At 34.5% G+C, this 22,950-nt stretch overlaps 1 protein-coding gene across 2 annotated transcripts in view; it reads right to left on the minus strand.

The window, feature by feature from the left end:
- LOC126768144 (proton-coupled amino acid transporter-like protein CG1139) overlaps positions 1-14,794 on the minus strand; it is a 36,298-nt gene extending 21,504 nt beyond the window's left edge. For both annotated transcript variants that reach the window (XM_050486077.1, XM_050486078.1), the window contains exons 1-3: positions 14,649-14,794; positions 8,892-9,017; positions 5,527-5,677 (exon numbers count right to left, since the gene is read on the minus strand). In XM_050486077.1, coding sequence (XP_050342034.1) covers positions 5,527-5,677; positions 8,892-9,017; positions 14,649-14,662 — 291 coding nt within the window. In that variant the 5' untranslated portion in view covers positions 14,663-14,794. The remainder of the gene's footprint in view (positions 1-5,526; positions 5,678-8,891; positions 9,018-14,648) is intronic.
- Positions 14,795-22,950: the final 8,156 nt, after the last annotated feature.

Genomic DNA, 22,950 nt, shown 5'->3' on the forward strand with positions numbered 1-22,950 from the left:
AAAATTTTTAGAAAAAAACACGCCTTCTAAAATATTGTCCTGTGGCATTGTACCCAGGAAGAGTTTGAGAAGAATTTGGAGCTTATTCCACCACGCTGCTCCTTGTTGGTGGAATACACATGTGGCTGAATTTCAGTGAAATTAGACACATGCAGGTTACCGGCCAGCAATTATCTACACATTGTCATAATTTTCAATCCGATTGCGGCCACACCCAAAGGATGTGATTAGTTAGTATTTTTTTTTTTTTATAGAATAGGAAGGTGGACGAGCATATGGGCCACATGATGGTAAGTGGTCACCAAACGCCCTTAGACGTTGGCATTGTAAGAAATGTCAACCATCGCTTATAGCCAATGCGCCACCGACCTTGGGAACTAAGATTTTATGTCCCTTGTGCCTGTAATTACACTGGCTCACTCACCCTTCAAACCGGAACACAACGATATCAAGTATTGCTGTTTTGCGGTAGAATATCTGATGAGTGGGTGGTACCTACCCAGACGAGCTTGCACAAAGCCCTACCACCAGTTAAACACAGTTGTTTCACAGAATCCATAATCTCTCTTTCCATCCATCTTCATATTCAATCTTTTAAACATAACATGTCACATATGTACTTCTTCTCTTGTAATTAAAACATCTTATTCACAGTAATTTTTTTTTTTCGTCAAACAACATTAGATGACCAGAAATATTACCGTACGAGATAACTATTCTAGAGTATAATATAGATTATATTATTGTACGTGGTCCTCTTTCGCGCATTATTTATTTTTCATCTTTTAATAAATATTCATAATCAATGAAACGTCAAATCTTTTCTATTTATTATTCAGCTTCAGGATTTTTGTTTTATGGTTAAGTATAAGATGAAAGTAAGTCAATACTGTATTATAGTTTTACTGTAACCTACATTTATTTAATGTTTTTGAATGAATATGATAAAATCTCTTTAAGAACTCTTTAAGAAATATCTTTAAGGTCAACAGCGACTGCTTCGTAATTTATTTTATTTGTACGAAGATTTCATTTACAACGATACTCATAAACCGCGTCGCAATTTCTGTTTTTGATTATACGTTTTAAAAGGTTATCTTACTTTAATAAAATCAACAGTAACAATTAATAATAAACATTATTTGTAATATTATCTGTATGAAAACAAAAACTACTCTGGTGAGACGGTATGGAGCCGTTGGCTGCACATATGGTAGAATTGCATCCAACACATGCTGATTTCCTTATAAATTATATAAAGATACAATGTATGCTCGCATTTGAACCTGATATTTTTGTTAAATTCAACTCATTCAAGAGTTTCATCCGTTGAGCTATATTGATTTTGACGTATCAGTGAGAGTAATATTATTATAATTAATATTTTGCGTTTTAATTAACTCAATTATTGCCACTGGTGGTAGGGCTTTGTACAATAAATTGTGCAATGCCAATGTCTAAGAGCGTTGGTGACCACTTACCATCAGGTGGCCCATATGCTCGTCCGCCTTCCTATTCCTATTCTATAAAAAAAAAAAAAAAAAAATCGAATATCCCTAAAATTTATTACTACATATTATTATACGATAATTCTAAAATTACTAAAATTACTATTAATGTGCCGAATTTATTTTGCTCTTGAAATATATCGTGAGGAAACTTAGATGTGTTGGAATCTCTGCAAATTTACACATACATAGATACATAAACACATTGACGTATTGTTGTGTTCTATTGGGCTAAAAGGTTATTGAGCTAGTGTAATTACAGGCCTAAGTGATACCACTCCATGGTTAGATATCGAGTTGAGACTTAGAGGGATAGGAAGAGGAGGAATAAGGACTCAGAATTTTAAAAGTCTTAAATCAAACATGAAAATATTTCAAATCTCGGTAATATATAATAATCTCGGTCCTGATACATTATACATATCTTTGGTCGTCAAAAATTCGGATGTATATGTGTACTGGTGGTAGGACTTTGTGCAAGCTCGTCTGGGTGGTACCACCCACTCATCAAATATACTACTGCAAAATAGCAGTACTTGGTATTGTTGTGTTCCGGTTTGAAGGGTAAGTGAGCCAGTGTAATTACAGGTACAAGGGACATAAAATCTTAGTTCCCAAGGTTTGGTGGGGCATTGGTGATATAAGCGATGGTTAACGTTTCTTACAATTTTAATGTCTATGGGCGTTGGTGACTACTTACTATCAGGTGGCCCATATGCTCGTCCGCCTACCTATAATATAAACAAAAACTCGTTCAACGGTTGTGTTTTGAAGGTATTATTAATTAAAATTTATATCAGACCTATTTTTAATTATATATATAAATTTAAGCGAGTAGACGACGTCACATATTTTATTAGAATAGCAACACCACACAACGTGATTGATGTCTTATGGGTTACTATTCGGTTGTCAGACGTCAAGTGGTTAAAATATAAGACGAGTACCAATTTTATTATACAGCCGACTGATGGAATATAAAAATATAATAGTATGTCTGTCAGTAGTGCGTGTGATCGTTTGTCGAGTGACATACAGTGGTCTCTTGCTCTCAGAACAGCCCCAGCGCCGGACGTGCGCACTGACTGATTTAATAAAATCATCATTTCACGTCAACGTTGGACGACAATGGCGGCCATTTAAATGGCAAACCATTTGAATCTTCGACATATATTTTGATAGTCTGAATTTAAAAACGTTGAATGAGTATCTTTTTTATATAGAATGGTAATTTCGTTATGGTAATAACGTGTTTGACCCGAGATAAACGCAATAAACCAAAGCGTAAAACGAAATAGTACCTTGAGGCGAGAGAAATAATAAAACTCAAGGTACTATTTCGGATAAAACTATCAGTTCAGCGATTTGTTAAAATGATAAAATCTTCATGCTTATGTAAATACAAAAATTGCAATACGAGTATAGTTGATTGTTTTCAAATATTAGGACTTAGGACTTTGTTGAAGACGATATATAAACTTTTTACGATTATATATAAACTTTATTGCATAAAAATACATCTTCATAGTATATGGCAGGCTTAAATCAAATTGCCTTATCGCTTCAGTGATTTCTTCACAACTTATATAACTGAAACTTAACGCAAAGATTTAATGAAACAGGAATGCACAATAAAATAATAATAAAATATATTTTATACTTGTTTGATTCTGGATGCTTTGTTGAATCGTGATTAGTTATTGTATAGTTAAACAACATTGATATATTTTATAGATTATAGAAATTGTTGCTATCCAAGGCATATGCAGCTGGCTATTTTATGAGATAACCCACCGAGAACCCATTAAATCAGATATATTATTATAAAAATAATACTGAGTTTCTTTTGCTGGATCTTCTCAAATTTGAGAGCTTCTTCTCAAAGCTTCTTTTCGAAACCGGTAGTAGTTTTTAATAAAAAAGGTCCTCCAGACCGATTTCGGCCACGGCAGCCAATCTAAAGAGAAATTAGCCAATAGTGCAGGAGATATTATAGTGCACAAGTGTGTGCACAAACACAGGTGCACTCTCTATTCTCTAATTCTCATAATCCGATGGGACGCAATCCTACGCGACTTGTAATAGAAACATTACGTATTAAATTAGATTTTAAATTAAAAGTATTTTTAGGCAGTCTGAGATGACCTTTTGACAACAGACGTCATATTTCCTTTATTCTTCTATACGGAACGCTAAACATGGGAAACAAAAACTAATTAAAAATGTAAATTCGTCGTAACTATTGTTAATATTAAAGTATTAATTGTAAAATATTAATATTACAACAAACAAAGAGGCTATATTATACAGCTAATAAAATATCGTATGGATTAATAAGTATCATAAGAATGACGTCAAAAAATATAATACGATTGTGTGGGTGAGTTTAAAGTAAGTAAGAATTGTCTATCACAATACTTAAATTCAAGTAGGTTGATTCAAGGGTTTTTAATTCATCATTTTCTTATTTGTCTAAGGAATCACTTTTATCTATCTCTTATAGATAAGAAATTATAATAAGCAATTAACTTTCATTTGGAATGATATTAAAAGTGTAACTTTATTGTTCTTATGATAATTAAATTTTTACCTTAAACAAATTATCGCATTATTTTTTAAATTACTTATTGTTGTTGGTTTTAAATGTAAATTGCGAATGACAATAGCACGCAATGCATTTTATTTGAGAGAAGGGTGGGTTAAACAGAATGTGGTAATTATTACCTTTTCTCCTTTGTTTATTATAATTAAAAAATATCGTTTTAAAAAGATTATAATTGGTGATAGGACCGGACTTTCTGGTTATTAATTCATCTCATTAATAATTCTAATCGTTTATGGTTTAAAGCCAGTGTAAGAAGATATCTTAGTTAAGGCAACTGGTGGCGCATTGACAGTTTAAGGAAATGTTACTATCTCTTTGAAACCTTTGGGCTTTCATATTTTACCTTTCTATTATAAATTAAAGGAATATAGAATTTAAAAAATAAACTATTTTCACATGAAAATTTTTCGCTTTGATCTTCTTTTAATTTAAGTCACGTATCTCATGTACCATCACATTAGACGTTACTTTATATATCACTCATCAGAGACTGGAAAAACTGACGTCCAATGGACGTCTTAAGGTTTCATCATAAAATATAGTAAAATTTAAAATAACTCCGTTAGATAAATTTATTTGAAATCCAAAATTTGTATTTTAATAAATTCAACTGATTACTTAAGGAATTTATTAAAAAAAATAAGCCTTAGATAATTCCTCTGAATATTTAAATTTAAAAGGAAAACTATTGTTAATTATTCGTGTTTTTCAAACAATTTCATTTCAATTGAAAAATATTTTCTTTTAAAATATTGAATAATTTATATTTAGAATTTAAACAGAATCGTTTCGTATCCTTCAATTTTTAAAGCGTCTTTTTATATGAAATAATGATTGAAACGATGTTTGTTTTCAATAAATTAAAATGTAACACGGAAGTCAAAACCTTAGTTCTGTACAATGAACAATGTTAAGAATTTTGTATTTAAAATTTATTTTACAATTGAGTGTTTTTTCGATTGATTACATATAAAAATTCTTCACGATATTACTAGGAAACTTTTTACGGTTAAACAAATTACGGTGGCGATATTGGTACTACATTAATTTGACGGGCCGGTTGGCGTGGTTGGTAGATACTTGCCTTTCACTCCGAAGGTTGTGGGTTCGATTCCCACCCAGGACAGACATTTGTGGGCTTGAACATGTCTGTTTGTCCTAAGTCTGGGTGTAAATCTATATAAGTATGTATTTACAAAAGAAAAGTAGTATATCTGTTGCATGGTTTCCACAGTACAAGCTCTGCTTAGTTTTGGATCAGATAGCCGTGTGTGAATAATGTCCCAGGATAAAAAAAAATGTTGCAGAGGTTCTTGTTAAAAACAATATGAAAACATACGAACTTAACTTTGATTTCCAATGTTAGGTATAAATAAATAGAAATATATATTATCAAGTAATGTTTTAGCTTACCAATATATGAACGCAATGGGTAGCGATGATCGCCACTAAGAATGTTCCAAGGAAGCCTGGTATCAATCCTGTATGCTTAAAGGCAGCGGGCATTGCAAGTAATCCTGATCCTAACGATGACTTTAATAGATTGAAGAATGAGCCTAAAGTCCTGTGAAAGTACAAGATTTTTCAATAAAATAAACTTAGAGGTTTTTATTAACAGAACTTTTTAACAAAATAAGCTACTGATTTATTACTTTTTTAATAAAATAATTAACTAATTAAAATAACATATATTATATTTCATTTGCAAATATTTTTTTCCTGAAACATAATTAACGATGAGATATAAATTAGGATCAAATTCTATATTTTTAACGTTATAATCTTGTTAAAGTATTATTCGAAAGTGCTTCTAAAGGCTTAATATTCTACTACTACATTTTTATTTTTATTATAGTTTAATGAAATAAATACTCAACAACGAATAGATTGTATACAATGAATAACAACATGAAAAGTTTTAATTTCAGAACTTTTCTTTTAAAGAAAATTGCGTTGGCACCTTTATGGAATTGAGATCCTTCATTATGATAAATTTTTCGGTTGACTAAAATACTCGGCTATTATTTCCAATCTTATCCAATACAATTATTGTAATCACCAACAACGAGGCAGTTATTGAGAATCTCATGACAAAACATTAGGGAACTGCAGCGTTATAAGAGAGCCAGTAGTCCAACACGAAGATCAATCATCATTAAATGGATGAATGGCATTGTACCCAAGACATAAATATTATATATAAATATATTCGTTTCCAGTAACCAGTAACAGCCTGCGAATGTCCCACTGCTGGGCTAAGGCCTCCTCTCCCTTTTAAGGAGAAGGTTTGGAGCTTATTTCACTACACTGCTCCAATGCGGGTTTGTAAAATACACATGTGACAGAATTTCAATGAAATTAGACACATGCAGGTTTTTTCACGATGATATATATATATATATTATATATATATATATATACATATATATATATTTGATATATATATTTAGGATTTTATTTTTTCACGATGATATATATATATGTTTATACGTTATCTATGTCTCACTCTATGAAAAGTTACTGAAAAGTTAATTTATGTAGTAACGGCTGTTCGAACATTGAAAGCAAATAAAATTAATTTAAAATGTAGTGTAGCAGAAAACGAATACAAAAGTGTATGTAATGTAAGCAAAAACATATTACACTAACTAACTTCTGGTTACTCATTTTCATTTCTCATATTCTTTATAACTTGCATTTTATAATCTGCGTTTAATTTTCATTTTTGATGTACTTCTTTGACGTTACAAAAGAATACAAATTTTGTATTAAAAAGTTTTTCCGACTTTTATTTCTAGATGCAACGAAACTTAACCTCAATTTATTAAAAATAAACAAGAACTTCGTGGTTTTTATTTCTAAAAATATATTCTTTTTTTATTACTAAAATGAGGAACGGAAAAATTATAATAGCACGTTTGTTTACTATTTATTTAATGACTAGCTTCCGTTCGTTCGTGGCTTACTTGTGTGCGAAGGAGGTGATACCTTATGTCCTTTTTTACATTCCTTTAAAATTACTTCGAATACCAACCTCCACGAGAACGAACATGCTTAATCTGACATATATGTATATCAAATCGGTGAAGGAAAACATCGAGAGTAAACCTGCATGTGTCTAATTTCATTGAAATTATGCCACATGTGTATTCTACCAACCCGCATTGGAGCAGCGTGGTGGAATAAGCTCCAAACCTTCTCCACAAAAGGGAGAGGAGGCCTTAGCGTAGCAGTGTGACAATAACAGGCTGTTACTAGAATATGTATAACAGTATGCAATGTGTTGCAACGATAAAGACATTCATATTACACAATAGATTATCTATTACACTTGACTGCTTTGATATAAGCAAGATATATGTAATAATATCGTGAAATTGTATTATTAAATTAATTGAATGAAATTTTAGTATTGAATTTACTTTGTTCTAGGGTTTTGTATAAGCCCGTCTATATATGATCTTATCACTCATCACGTTCATCATTATATCGTTAAGTAACAGTATTTATTGTTGTTTGATTTACGAATTGATAGTTGGCTGTTGGCCCAAATAACCTTCACAGCGTCACCGGGCAGGTGTTAAGTCTTAAAATACTCAGATGGGTGTGAGCTCAAAATACGCGCATCCCGAATTTGGATAACTTTTATATGTCAATATTTTAAATGATTGAACGCCTTGTTATTCAAGGCAAGGTGGATGGCATCAGACCACGTGGAAGGACGCCCATGCGATGGACCGACCAAATAAAAACAACTGTCGGCGGTCCTTTGTATGAATGCACGAGGCTTACCACTGACGGGGACATATGGCGCAGGCTCGTGAGGCGAATAACATCTGCGCCGAATAATTTATAATACTTCATGGCGACCACGACCGCTCTGACAAGAGTGACACGATGAAGAAGAAGATTTTAAATTAATGAGACGGTGAAAAAGGCTACCGTCCCCAAATTGCTTTAGCAGAGGATCATCTATGAACTCTCATTAAAATAGCAAAAGTGCATTCACCGTAATTTTGATTAATTAACATTCAATTTATTCATTTAAAAAAATGGCGATTTCATATGGCATTATAGATCCTTGATTTAATACAACGATTACTTCCAGACAACCCTTGTGACAGAGCCTTAATGATATAATATATCGACATGATTAAAAAAAATACCATCGTAATCAAAATATAATTAATAAAATTTTATCATATAACGGTTCAATGCAAATTATGATTGCGATAGTTTCTTGAAAAAAACAACTTCATTAATATTTTTATGACAAGATCAACTATCATACAGGTTGGTATGGACCAGACAAATTTAAAACATGAATAACGAGATTAAATATTTTTACATTAAAAAAACAGGATTATATTAGGTGGAATTCGTTTTGTCAACAGCCTGCAAAATTATTTGTAACAATTAGGTATTATTATTTTCTTATAATATTGCATTCTTAAATTCTCGATATCAAATATTTAAATTGTTAAGAAGCAGCGATAGTGCAACGCAAAATTTAAGTATTTGTATGCAAACCTAATATCCCTTCTCTATCCGTCAAGGTTTAATTCTACGCATTGCCATAATTTGTCAAAATCTGTTCGGTGGCTTAGCTATGAAAGTATAATAAATAGGAAGATCTACTTTTGTATTAGTGCGAATTATTCACGCGTACACCTATACGCATGCCTACATGCGCGTGGTTGGCTATTGGTTTTCCGTTCTTCGAAAATAAAAAATATACGCATTTCGTTTTGCGTTCATATTATAATATTAATACTTACGAAGTCGGGTGTGTGATATTTCTGTTTTCGAAAGGATTGTAGTATTGATCTTCTTTTTGGTCCATGCTGCTGCTGTCCAAAGCAACGGTTGATTCCATTCGAAAAACATCATTCTTTTGTTCCAAGCTATATACAAAAAAAAAACATTTGAACTATTATTTTATAAAAAAATATTATATAAATTGAATTGATCTGAATAGGCTTGAGCCTAGGGCAGATATGAGGGTGATAAACTTGGGGATCAAGTCTTTTATTCGTTTGTAGTCACTGAAACAGAACAAATAAAAAATAAATAACTGTGGCGTATTTTTATTTCTTGTAGAAAGAAGTCTTCAAAATGTATTGCCGATAATTTAATCTCATTCCCTTTCATTGTATATTCGAGATATATCAACAAATTTGAATGCTAATTTCAATCAATCAATCAACAGCCAATCGTTGTCCACTGCTGAACATAGGCCTCTCCCAAGGTGCGCCAAAGCTCCCTGTCCTCCGCCTTCCGCATCCAGTTGGTGCCCGCCACCTTCTTGAGGTCGTCGGTCCACCTGGCTGGAGGGCGCCCTACGCTGCGCTTGCCGATTCGCGGTCTCCACTCTAGGACTCGTCTGCTCCAACGGCCATCGGTCCTACGACATACGTGACCAGCCCACTGCCACTTCAGCCTGCTAATTTTGCAAGCTATGTCGGTGACTCCGGTTCTTTTCCGGATAATCTCATTTCTGATCTTATCCTTCAAAGATACTCCGAGCATAGCTCGCTCCATAGCACGCTGAGCGACTTTGAATTTGTGGACTAGTCCCGCAGTTAGTGTCCACGTTTCGGCACCGTATGTCATGGCAGGTAAGACGCATTGGTTGAAGACTTTCGTCTTCAAACATTGCGGTATAGACGACTTGAGGACTTGACGAAGGTTGCCAAATGCTGCCCATCCCAAGCGAATTCTTCGATCGGCTTCCTTCTCGAAGTTGTTCCTACCGACTTGTATTATCTGTCCTAGGTAGATATATTCACTAACAACTTCGAGAGGTTTCCCCTCGACGTATATCGGTCCCGGCACGACATGCCTATTGAACATGACCTTGGTCTTTTCCAAGTTCATACCGAGACCGACACACCGGGAAGACTCGCCTAGGCTACGCAGCATTTCGGTGAGTTGTTCCAGCGACTCTGCTATGATGACGATATCGTCGGCAAATCGAAGGTGTGAGATGTACTCGCCGTTTACATTGACTCCATACCTAGTCCAATCCAGCGTTTTGAAAACGTCTTCCAACGCGTTGGTGAACAGTTTCGGGGATATTACATCCCCCTGTCTCACCCCTCTGCGCAGTTGGATCGCCTTCGTCTTACAGTCCTGGATGTGGACAGTCATTGTAGCGGCGTTGTACAGACATCTCAGTACCTCGATATATCTCCAATCGATATGACATCTCTGCAATGAGTCGAGCACTGCCCAGGTTTCGATGGAGTCGAAGGCTTTCTCGTAGTCCACAAATGCCATACACAGCGGCTGATTGTACTCTTCGGTCTTCTGCACAATCTGCCGAACAGTATGGATGTGGTCCACGGTGCTGTAGCCTGATCGAAAGCCGGCTTGCTCTGGGGGCTGGAACTCGTCAAGTCGTCTGGCGAGACGGTTCGTGACGACTCTTGAGAACAGCTTATACACGTGACTCAGGAGGGAGATTGGTCTGTAGTTTTTCAAGAGGGTTTTATCACCTTTCTTGAAAAACAGTACCACCTCACTCCCGCTCCACGTTTCCGGGGTCTTGCCATGTTGGATGACGGAATTAAAGAGGCTTGCTAGCTCTTTCAGGACCGGAGTCCCGCCTGCCTTAAGCAACTCTGTTGTGATTCCGTCATCTCCCGGAGCTTTGTTGTTTTTAAGCTGTTCTAGAGCCGCCCTAATCTCTCCTTGGTCAACGACCGGGAGCTCCTCGGAGTAATGGCGCATAAGAGGGGCGCGCTGGTCATCAATACTGATTCCCACGGGTTTATCCGATCTTGAAGAGAACAACTGCCCATAAAACCTCTCTACTTCTCCGATAATCTCAGGCCTAGAGGTAACGACCCCACCATTTTCAGTTTTAAGTTTTGTCAGACGCGGCCTCCCAAACTTGCGAGCGAACACTTTCGATCCCCGATTTTGCTCAATCGCAGCCTTGATGGCACGGGTATTGGAGCGTCGGAGATCGCGTCGCGTCAGCGTTTTTATTGTTCGGTTTAAGGCCTTATCTGACAAAAACGATGGTAGTTCTCGTCGTTTTCTCATGAGCTCGAGTGTCTCTGCAGAGAGTTTTGGTGCGTTGTCTCTTCTCTGTGGCGGAAAACACTTGCGGGATGTGTTTTGCAGTATTTTGACCAGCGTGTCGGTTCTCTCATCAATGCTGCTTATGGTTTCCAACGCGGTGAATTGATTTTGAAGTTCCATTTGGAACTTTTCGGAGCCTTGAGCAGCTTGGAGCATGGTAGGTCGGAGAGTAGACCTCATCATTCTCGATCTTTCGGCTTTTAAGTTGATATTTAGAGTGCCTCGAACCAAGCGGTGATCACTTCCGGTATTAAACCTGTTGATCACTGAAACATCTCTAAATATGTGCCTTTTATTCGAAATGATAAAGTCTATCTCGTTCCTTGTCACGTTATCGGGGCTTCGCCAGGTCCACCTCCTCTGAGGCTTCTTTTGAAAGAAAGAATTCATCAAAAAAAGCCCCTGCGCTTCGAGAAAGTTTACCAGCATTTGCCCCCTGTGATTTCTGCAGCCCAAGCCGTAAGGTCCGACTTTCGATTCACCGCTATCTTGTACTCCCACTTTAGCATTAAAGTCTCCCATAACAACATTGTAGTGGGCCCTCGAGGTGTCGTTGAGGGCCTTTGCGATGTCCTCGTACATCGCTTCGACCACATCATCAGAGTATGTCGAAGTTGGCGCATATACCTGTACAACCTTCAGGGAGTACCTGTCGGAAAGTTTTAGGACAAGGTACGCTACCCGATTCGACACACTACTGATTTCCACAATGCTGCTAATGAGATCCTTTTTGACAAGAAAACCGACACCACCCTGGGAGAGGTTATCACCTTCGCGGAAGTAGAGTAAGTTACCGGACTCTAGAGTTATCGTGTCCTCCCCCTGTCTTCGGACTTCAGATAACCCCAGTATATGCCAGTTTATATGACTTAACTCTACTTCTAATTCGGCGAGGTGATGGTCCAGCCTTATCGAGCGTCCATTATACGTTGCCATTTTCAGTCGTTTTATACGGTAGCCTGCCGTGAACCGGTGATTCTTAGCACCCCCTGCCCTGCCGATACCGCGACCGCTACCTTGGTCGGGCCTAGCGGGCTTGCCGGTAATTTGCTAGTGCAATGCTAATTTAACCTCCATAAACTAGACACCAGTTACCCATGCGGAAAAAATGTGTATCTTATATATATTTAAACAGGTGTTAATACACACACTACAATAAATGCATATAATCCGTATAAAAGTGAAAATAGTTTGTTTAGTCAGTTTTTGTTGATAAAATCTACTTTCTAAGCCTATAGCCTTACGTATATTTTATTCACATTCAAATCTCAATAATGCTTGTAAGAGCATTTTAGGATGAAGATTATTATGGTTATAATTTCATATTAATTGGGAATGTTATCTGAATGAGCTATAGTTACCATACAGTGATAATATAACTCGTAGTTTTCGTTTTTGTAATATATAATAACTAGTACACAAGGAACAATGTCATTATGTAATGATAACTACAATTCACCAGGAGGCGCTTTGTTTCTTGTTCTTTGTATCAATGACGAGCCGGTTGGCGTGGTTGGTAGATACTTGCCTTTTCACGCCGAAGGTTGTGGGTTCGATTCCCACCCAGGACAGACATTTGTGTGCATGAACATGTCTGTTTGTCCTGAGTCTGGGTGTAATTTTCTATATATATTCTATATATCTATACATACTTATGTATTTACAAAAGAAAAGTAGTATATGTAGTATATCAGTTGTCTGGTTTCCATAGCACAAGCTTTATACAAATTTAATTTGGGATCAGATGGCCGTGTGTGCCAGGATATTATTATTATTATTATCAATAATGAATCGTAAGCAGCTATAAAATTTGCCAGAAAAACTTCTGAGTGTCTTTTGTCGATTTTAGGTCTGGTTATTTATTTTAAAAATGTTGTAGTTTCTACTTTGTCTATCAATTAGTAAGTTTGCTTGATTGTATTTTGTCCTTAAATACCGATTAATGTATTACAACTTAGATTTAACGACGTAAATACAGCCTTCGCATCACAAAAGACTCATTGTTGAGTAGGGATTTAGGCTTAGAATCGTCACTAAGATACGCATTGTTACCAGATAAGTACGATAAATACGAGTACAATTAGTAGATCCCTATTATACTTCTGTTTTATAAATGTCTAATGTTTTTTTTTCTTTCACGTAATGGTTCATGGATGGTCGTGACATGTATATAGTCCAGGGGTAAATTCTACTAACATATTGTCACTTTTGAAATCGAAAGGATTATAATCGTTACCGTTTAATCGTTTTCCTATTCTACTAATACAACGATCTAGTTTCATTTCGGTTGAAATAAAATCGAAATAGAATCGTGAACGCATCGTATCTTTATCAGTTAAAGGAATTGGCCCCCAGGGCCTATAGACATTGGTTACTTCTAATCCAGGATAAATGCAAGCAGGTAAACATAGTACTAATACCTAAGTAGTCCTTAGTGTGTTATGTCTATTTAATTAAACTTTATTCTAGTAAGGAAAACATGGTTTTCTTTAATGTTAGCGAGTAGCAAACGGGCAGGAGGCGCCCATGGAGAAATACAACACCGGAGGGCTTACAGTTCCGTTGCCGACCTTTAATACTTGTTGAGCATGTAATAAATATGGAAAGGATGCACTCCTTTGGAAATATAAATTCTATTGAAAATAACCTGCAAGGAACTGGTTAATCTTTATTTAAAATGCAAATACATAGTCAACTGCATACACTTAAATTAATATATTATCCACGTTTTCTTATCGTAAAATCTTGTATTGAGTAATCCGCCTTGCTTTAATGTTTTTTTTTAACATAAGATTGATATTATATACATATAACTAATAGAAAAAACTTCTTCTTTTATGAATTCAAACTAAATAATTGCTTACTTTAACTGCCTTACAAAACATAAATCATAAACGTTGTTCAATTAACAATAACAAATAAAAATAAATAACCAATGATCAAATTACCAAGAATTTTATTATTCACAGTAATTTAATAAATATTATAGAGAAATAATATTATATTTTTAATCAAAAACAATGAGTATTTGATTAAAAATACTCATTGTAAGAAGTGTAGAAGTTATATGAGGATATTAATTTTATGTAAATAAAAACTAACTACAATAGAAATAACGATGTACTATTTTCGAAATATAAAATGATAATTTCATTTATGATATTTGTACAAAATTCTTTGTTTTATGATAAAAAACAAACACACGGATTCTATGTGTTCAATGAACTTACTAGTAAACTGGATGTGAGAAGTCTTTGTTTTATTATAACTATTTTTAAAACATGTTTTTATTACTTAGCGCGTTTTGCATGACAACAAAATTTAAGCATTTAACAAAATTTGTGTTAAAAAAAGTTATTTCTCTTTTTCTGTTTTTATAATTTTTTAAACTATTATATATTTCTTTTAAATCTATTTTTTTTAATTGTATTAAATGGTATATTAACCTTTCTTCCGTCATATTGAAATGACAACACAGCAAACTTATACACACTATGTCACACTAAAATAACAATAATATTAGTAAATATCCGACACTTCTGCTGATTACATTACACTGCGGTACTTATACTTTATAAGACGTATACAATTGTATTACGTTTAGCTATGACTGAGAGTATTTGCAACCTGTCATAAAGGTTTAATAGACAGTAGGGTGACCACGTTGTGTAAATAACTTTACGTCCAGTTAATGATCTTAGAAATATTAAAATATAACATAATTACGTTGAAATTTAAACGAAATTTGAATGAGTAGAGATGATTCATTGTATCATAAATAGATTAATTTGATTAGCTGGTAGACTACCGTTTGTAATGAGTAAAATATTGTAGGAAATACGGCAAAACGTGACACGTGTATCGAGATAAATTTTAAATCACTTTCATTTGCAGGTATTGGTTTTTGAGTGGAATTTTACATGCTTACTTATTTAATTTAATACGCAAGCATAAAAGACATAAATGAACATACTGACTAATAAAGTTTTTACAAAAATATTACTAATAACAACATACGAGCATATTAAAGAAAAAAAGAGTCCAGTAATTCCTACCGAACTCATAGAGTTACTATATTAAATATCTATAATATATGAATGTTCATAAATCATTATCATTAAGTGTCCTCCTGACCGATTCCAGTCACGGTCTCCATTTTAACGGAGAAGCCAACTACGTACGAGATATTTTTAATGCGTGTGCGTAACATACTCTTTATTCCCTAACAATCCGATGGGACAGCAATCCGCCACGATCGGATAGAGTTCAGGATCAACAGCTTTACTTGCTTCCGAGGCACGGGATTATTATTAATCAATCAGTTTTTAAATATTTTTCAATTATTTACGCATATATCCTGTATGTATCTAGATTTTGATGATGTAATATATCCTGGAATTCTCACATGGTGCTCTGAAAGAAACGTTTGGTTACATGCTAAATATTCTAATTGTAGATCGATATAAAAGTGAAATCGTATTGTTTCTTTAAAACCTCTTAATTAAATCAAGTCATCAAGATATGATAGAAACATAACTCTAGTTCTCCGGAGACAAAGTGTAAGTATCATGCTTGTCCATTTTTGTATGGCAGGTGTTTTACTGTAACTTTTACCAAATATTACCGCACAGCGCCCTATTATTATTAAATTTGTCGCAATCTTGAAAGATCGATTACTAGACGTTTCTATGATCATAACTATTTTCGATCTGAGTTAGAAATTAAATATAATTTACGAAAAATCAAAAACTATTTTTTGCAAATTTTCTATCTTTTGTTAGTAATTTTATAATGTAGTCCTAGCTACAATTGTCACAAGAAGATTTTATGTGACATTAAACCAGAAGTGTTTTAGATGGGAAAGTGACGATAAAATGAGACGATTAAGAAAATAAGTAATAAAAATATTACAATGGAAATACTTAATCTTTTATGGTTGCGTCGAAAATGGGATTCCTGTCAACTACCAACGCTTGCGTTACTGCAAAATATTCTATAAATATTACTTAAAAGGGTTATGTGAATATATTATCTGAATTTTTAAAATTAGAACTATCTAATTTTAAAAATTCGCTCTTATGAAGTTTAATTGCCATAAGACAGATGTAAGGAAGATTACCGATTTTGGCCAAGGCGGCCAAAATCGGTATCGGCTTCTTAAGGAAAATTTGTCAATCGACCAGAACATATGAAATGTGTGCACTCTTATAATGTCTACCTGACGCGACCGGAGAAAGGTCAGACTCAGGAACAAAGTACTTTTGAAGGCACGAATGTGTACGTAGTGTAGGCACGAAAAATCCAATAACTGAATACTGTCTCAAGCTAAGACTTGATACAACCGCGGGAACCGCAGGAACCTTATGAGACACATTTTCTATACTGTTATGTTTTATGTTTTCTTATATATTAGAACAGAGGGTAAATTGTTTATTTAGTTATTTCATTTGGTTCTTCAACAATGTGTACATTGATTAAAATAATATAATATAATAAAAGTAAATTATATTCTTCACAATCATTTAAAGAACACAGCATGCACAAAAATAAAATAAACCAACATCTTAATCTAATGTATAGTTTCTTACATTTAAAATTACTATAAAAATATACAATAAATATATATATTATATACATGAAAAATTATGCATAACCATAGACAATATTTTTGCTGTCCAGTACGATCCTTTTCTTTTTTTTTTATATTCGCCGGGAGGGCAAATGATTCTACTCCACCTGATGGTAAGTGGTAGTAGAGTCCAAACGCGACGACGGCCAGTACAGACGGGAAAAACGTTCTGCACTAGCCGCCTTCGCCTTGCCGGCCCGCAAGATGCCTCTTCACGCCTCGTTTGAAGGAACCCGGGTTGTAAGCGGAGGGGAACACGTGAGCTGGTAAGGAATTCCATTTTTTGGAAGTGCGACAAAGAAAGGAGTTGCCAAATTTCTTTGTTCGCGATGGAATTGATGTCACAGTTAGGCGGTGACATCGAGAACCAGCTCGCGTGGACTTAAGAAGGAAGGGGGAAGCAGGAATTAGAGAGAATAATTCCTCAGAGCACTCGCCGTGATACAGTCGATAGAAAGCGCTCAGTGCTGCTATCTCACGACGCAATTGTAAAGGTTCAAGGGTGTTTGTGACCTTTACGTCGCCAATAATGCGTACGGCACGTCGCTGCAACCGGTCCAAGGCCTCAAGTAGGTACTTAGCGGAGCCATCCCAAAGGTGCGAGCAATATTCCACGCAAGACCGTACCTGTGTTTTGTACAGCAGGCACAGTTGTTGTGGCGTGAAAAAGCGCCGCACCTTGTTCAGAACTCCGAGTTTCCGTGAAGCTGTTTTTATAACAGCCTCGATGTAATCCCTTGGACTAAGGTCGCAGCGAACGTCAATCCCCAGCATGGCGATTTTGCTTTGCATCACCAGCGGAGTACCACAGAGGGAGGGAAGAGGGGAAAATGTTGACTTTTTCGCAGTGAGAGCGCATACCTGTGTTTTCTTGGCATTAAACTCAACAAGATTTTCATAGATTATAAACACAAATTATGCACATGAAAGGTCAGAACTTGATCAGGTATAAACCGGCATCTTCGATTAAGATTTATTTGTCATAAATGTCATATCTGTCATGACAGACAAATAAAGTTTTCGATAGTAATCGTACTACAAAGTTATGCATTTTAAAGTTTTTTTAAGTGTATACAAATTTTTGCTCACCCTATTCGTAGATAAGTATAAAGATAAATTTTAATCGTAAATACATCTGATTCCACAGCGATTCGTTTTGCGCGGTTTCTTCTGTGAAGCCATTACGACGCTAATTTTGCATTTTGTATTTTCATAGTACTAGTTTTCGCCCGCTTGCGGCTTCGTCCGTGGGAAGGGGTCAGCTAAACAAATTTCATGATGATCGGTTGATTTCTACAAACTCAGTTTCGCATTTATAATATGAATTATTAGGATAAAATCAAAGTCATAAGTCAAAAATCTTTATTCTATATAGATGCATTATACTTGCTTATTGATTTTCATAAATCTACCACCGGTTCGGAAATAAACCTCAGACGTGAAACGGCGAAAGAATCTTAGCGGGTTTTTTTTTATATCTCATCCTTTACAATAAGTAATATTACATTTTTTTTATTTGAAATAACCTGGAGGCGATCGTTTCATTACCAACGTGTGCAATCATTTAAAAAGTCATTGATTGTATAATACCTTTTAGCACACAAGCGTTCCTTAACGATTCTTCTAAATTTCACAATTCACATTTCACATTGTGAAACAAAATTTTTGTTCACTTCAATATAACTAAAAAAAAATTGTAACATCTCATACAAGTAGGTGGCGAGTACCCGCAATGACTTTGAGAGACCGGTTCCCACCTCGACGTTGACTTAACGCCAAAACATGAATTCTAAGGCAACACAATTATGATGATTGGTCTATGGATTCGGATTAAATCTGATACTTAAAATATATAATTTGATTATTGACCTTTTTTAAAAAAAATCAAATTTATAGAAGTTCCCTCGATCCCTACCCGACGCAAAGCTGCCCATAACATACGTGATTACGCTGTACGGCAATGGACAATCTTTGCGCCAAGTAAGACCCGGATCGACGTTCGTATCCCGTTTGTCTAGGGCGACCTGGAGAGAAGAGGCGACAATCTCCCTGATAAAAGTAAGGGCACCCAACCCCCAACATCCCGACGTCCCGAAAGCTAGTTTGGATTAAATACTATAAGGGTACCTAAATTGACACTGTCACAAAGAAGCCATATTCCATAAGACACATAATGACTTTTTTAAATGGTCGAATATAATATGAAATTTGTGACTACTATGCCGTTATTATTTCTTACTAATATTATAAACGCGAAAGTGAGTTTGTGTTCACGTTTTAACTATTCAAACAATCATGATTTTTTGTATATACGTTGTTAGGGACAGAAAAGTCCAAATGTTACCGAACAACTCTCGTCTCACACGCCAGGCAGCGGACGCAAACTTGTTATATATAAATGTTTATATTTTGAATAAAAATAAACATTGATTTGAATGCATATTCCTTAATTTTTTGTCACTATTTGTTTATCATGATTCAAAATGTCTAAGACTATAAGTTTAATCAAATTTATAAGACTTAAATAAAACCACTGTTTCGCTTTCAAATGAGTTTTGAGAAAAGTTCCATAATCATAATATACTGGATTCTGAATCAGCAATTCTGAATCGCCATTTTATATAATATAAACATATATAAAGCTACCATTCGACAGAGGAAGACACAGCATTATTTAACTAATCACCTCCAAAACAACCTTTACATATATAGCTCTAACAATAGTAAATATTTACCAATTTATTATTGGTAATGTAAAAAGTAAATATATTTATACCGGCATATCGGATTAGTATTATTATATAAAATTGAAAGGAAAACAGTTAACAAAATTCACCTCGTAAAAAAATGAATTTGATTAATTTTATTCAATCAAGGAATTATTTATTTAAGAAGTCTTAAAGAATTAAATGTAAAGCTACTACCGGTTCAGAATGTAAATTCTACCGGAAAGAACCGGCAACAACTCAACAGTTACTCTTTTTCATCCAGTACTTAGTGAGTGAACATAACATCTTAGTTCCCAAGGTTGGTGGCGCAATGGCGATGTAAGCGATTGTTAACATTTCTTACAATGCCAATATCTAAGGGCGTTACCACTTACCATCAGGTGGTATATATGCTCGTCCGCTTACCTATTCTATAAAAAAATACAATTATATTTGTATGTATGTATATCCTGCTAGGAAATCAACGAATATTAATTCGTATACATATATAATATATACATTTGTCTGTTGAAACCTTTCTCATGCTGAGTTATCGTCGACCCCAAATTAATCGGCTAACGATAAGTGGCAAGAAAAGTAATGACTATGACTAGAGTTTCAACCTTTATTTTGCCTAACATTAGAAGAAAGATATACAGAATAAATAAGATATATAGACGAAGATATACAATTGTAACGTAATGATAGTCAAAACAATATTTATTTTATAATTTACATAAATGATGGTAATTAATTTAGTTTTATTATTTTATGGTAAGCGACTAATAACATGGTATTCTTTCATGTAACTATGTAAATGTTATTTCATTTGTCTATATAACGCTGCTTTGGAATTTATGATCATAAATTTTGTAATCAATCATAATTGTATTAATATTATCCCTATAGAAAGTGATTGTGCTTCTCTGTAAGCTTAACGCCCACCCCATAGATGTCGGGACAAGAAAGTTTCTTCCTCTAATAGTCTAATACGTCCATAAAATCACTACATTATAAGGCAAGGGCACCGCGTCTTTCAATCTGTCTGTATGCGGTAAACTCAAAAACTGCCGAACAGATTTGCATTCTGTTTTGATCTATAGACAGATTGATTCATGAGGGAGGTTTAGGTATAATTCATAATTATATATAATTATAATTCATATATGTAACTACCATTATATAAAATAAAAAGCCTGAAGTAATCATTTATTTTCTAAGGTATAAAATATTTCCTTATTTTTCAGAACAGATATTTGTGTGGACAACTGTATAGTGCCTCTTACTTTGTATCTCCAAATAATAATAATAATAATTTATTTATTTAAGTAATAAGACTCATATACAAAATTACAAAAAATAAAATAAACACTACTATCTACTACTTATACAATTTACTGGTCCAGCCGAAACTTTACAACAGCGGTTTATAAATATACAGTCTAGTCTGTTAGCTACCATGATTAGAATTTTGTTTGAGCTGGCCCGGACCCTGTGAACCAAGGATGCTCACTTTTGTCGCATTAATGCGTAAAAACAGTCTATATTCAATTCAGCGAACATCCCTGAAGCCCTACAGAAGCGAGGCAAACCCATCAGCAATCTAAAGGCATTATTGTACTGGACACGAAGAGCATTGTATGATTTTAATGAATAATTAGCCCATAAACTACAAGTATAAAAAGAGGTACAGTAAGCGCGGAATAATGTTTTTTTACAGCCCTTGAAGCACGCCCAAATCTTTTGACAATCATGTTAGCTTTTATTGACAATGCTCTCCTCTCCCTTTCAATGTCATTATCATCCTTGAGATTGGTGGTTAGTATATGTCCAAGGTATTTAAATTGGAAAACTTGAGTCAAGCTCAGATTATTAATTTTTACCGAAGGTATTATTTTTGGACATTTATTACCACTTTCAAATATCATTATCATGCTTTTTTTACATTATATATAAGTCCATGTGTTTTGGCATAGCCTTCACAAGTTGCTAATAGTTTTCTTAGACCACAAACTGATGCGCTAAGCAAAACCATATCATCAGCGTAACTGATATTATTGACGTTAACTCCATCAATATGGCAACCAACATGCTGGTTACTGAGTATATCAATGAGCTCGTTAATATAAAGATTGAAGAGCGTAGGTGAGCTTAGCCCTCCTTGCCTTACCCCACATTCCAAACTATATGATCGAGATAGCGCTCCATTAAATTTGACATTGTTAATTTGATTGCTATACCAATGTTTTAAAATTCTAGTAACCTCTGGTGGTATTTGTGTTTGTTCCAGCTTTGTCCAAAGGATATCATAGGCAACCAAATCAAATGCTTTCGACAGATCGAGAAAACATGCATAAATAGGTGTTTTACGGTCCGTATAGTATTTTACAGTTTGCTTTAAACTTAATATTGCAGTTTCAGTCGAGAGACCAGATCCAAAACCAAACTGATTATCATGTGGCATACAATATTTATTAATTTGATTGTTGAGTAAACTGTCAAAAACTTTGGAAATTATCGTAGCTAGTGATATAGGCCTATAATTATTCTTTTCTGAACTATCACCCGTTTTATTTTTTATAATAGGTATCACTATTGTTTTTATCATATTACTTGGCAAATATGCATGAGATAGACAAAAGGAAAATAACATTGCTAAGATTCTGGGCAAATGAGGACCAGCATGTTGTAGATGCTCAACGTTGAGACCATCATGACCAGGAGATCTACCTCTAGCTAAATTATTTATTGTCTGTGCAATATCAAAGGCGGTAAGTCTTATTCTAATTTTATCTCCAGATTGAGAATTAAGTGTAGACTTTGTAGAATCTAGAGGCGATTTAACAGAAAAGTGATCTACAAAAATATTTGCTATCTCTATAGAATCACTAACGCCGTCAACGCTCACGGGAATGCCAGGTTTATTGTTTAGATTATTTGAGTGTTTCCAAAAAGTGTGGAAGTCTTTGTTGGAATGATGTGAAGCTAAAATATGAATCTTAATTTGATTTTGATGATCTTGACACCATTTCAGACGAGATTTAAATATTCTCCTAGCATCAAACATTTGTTCATATAAACGACCCGCAACAGGCTTTCCATTATTAATCCATAGTAAGAATTGTTTCCGGGCTTCACAATGCGCGTCGCTTATGTCTGTTCCAGCCAATAACTTTTTTATGTTTTTTAAGTGTTTTTCTTGCCCGACATTGAATGATCGACTCACTTATAGCACTTATAACATCATTGTACATTTTATCTATGACTAGTCTATGGTTTAATTTATTACATTCATAATCACTACAAATTCTAAACTCATCTGGGAAATCAATAAGGCGTAATTTTTCATGACATTTGTTTTTGTAAGCACGAACTTGTTCCGAAGATATTTGATTCCAAATTACTGGATTA

This window comes from Nymphalis io, chromosome 4 (assembly GCF_905147045.1).
Source record: "Nymphalis io chromosome 4, ilAglIoxx1.1, whole genome shotgun sequence".
Classification (NCBI taxonomy): Eukaryota; Metazoa; Arthropoda; class Insecta; order Lepidoptera; family Nymphalidae; genus Nymphalis; species Nymphalis io.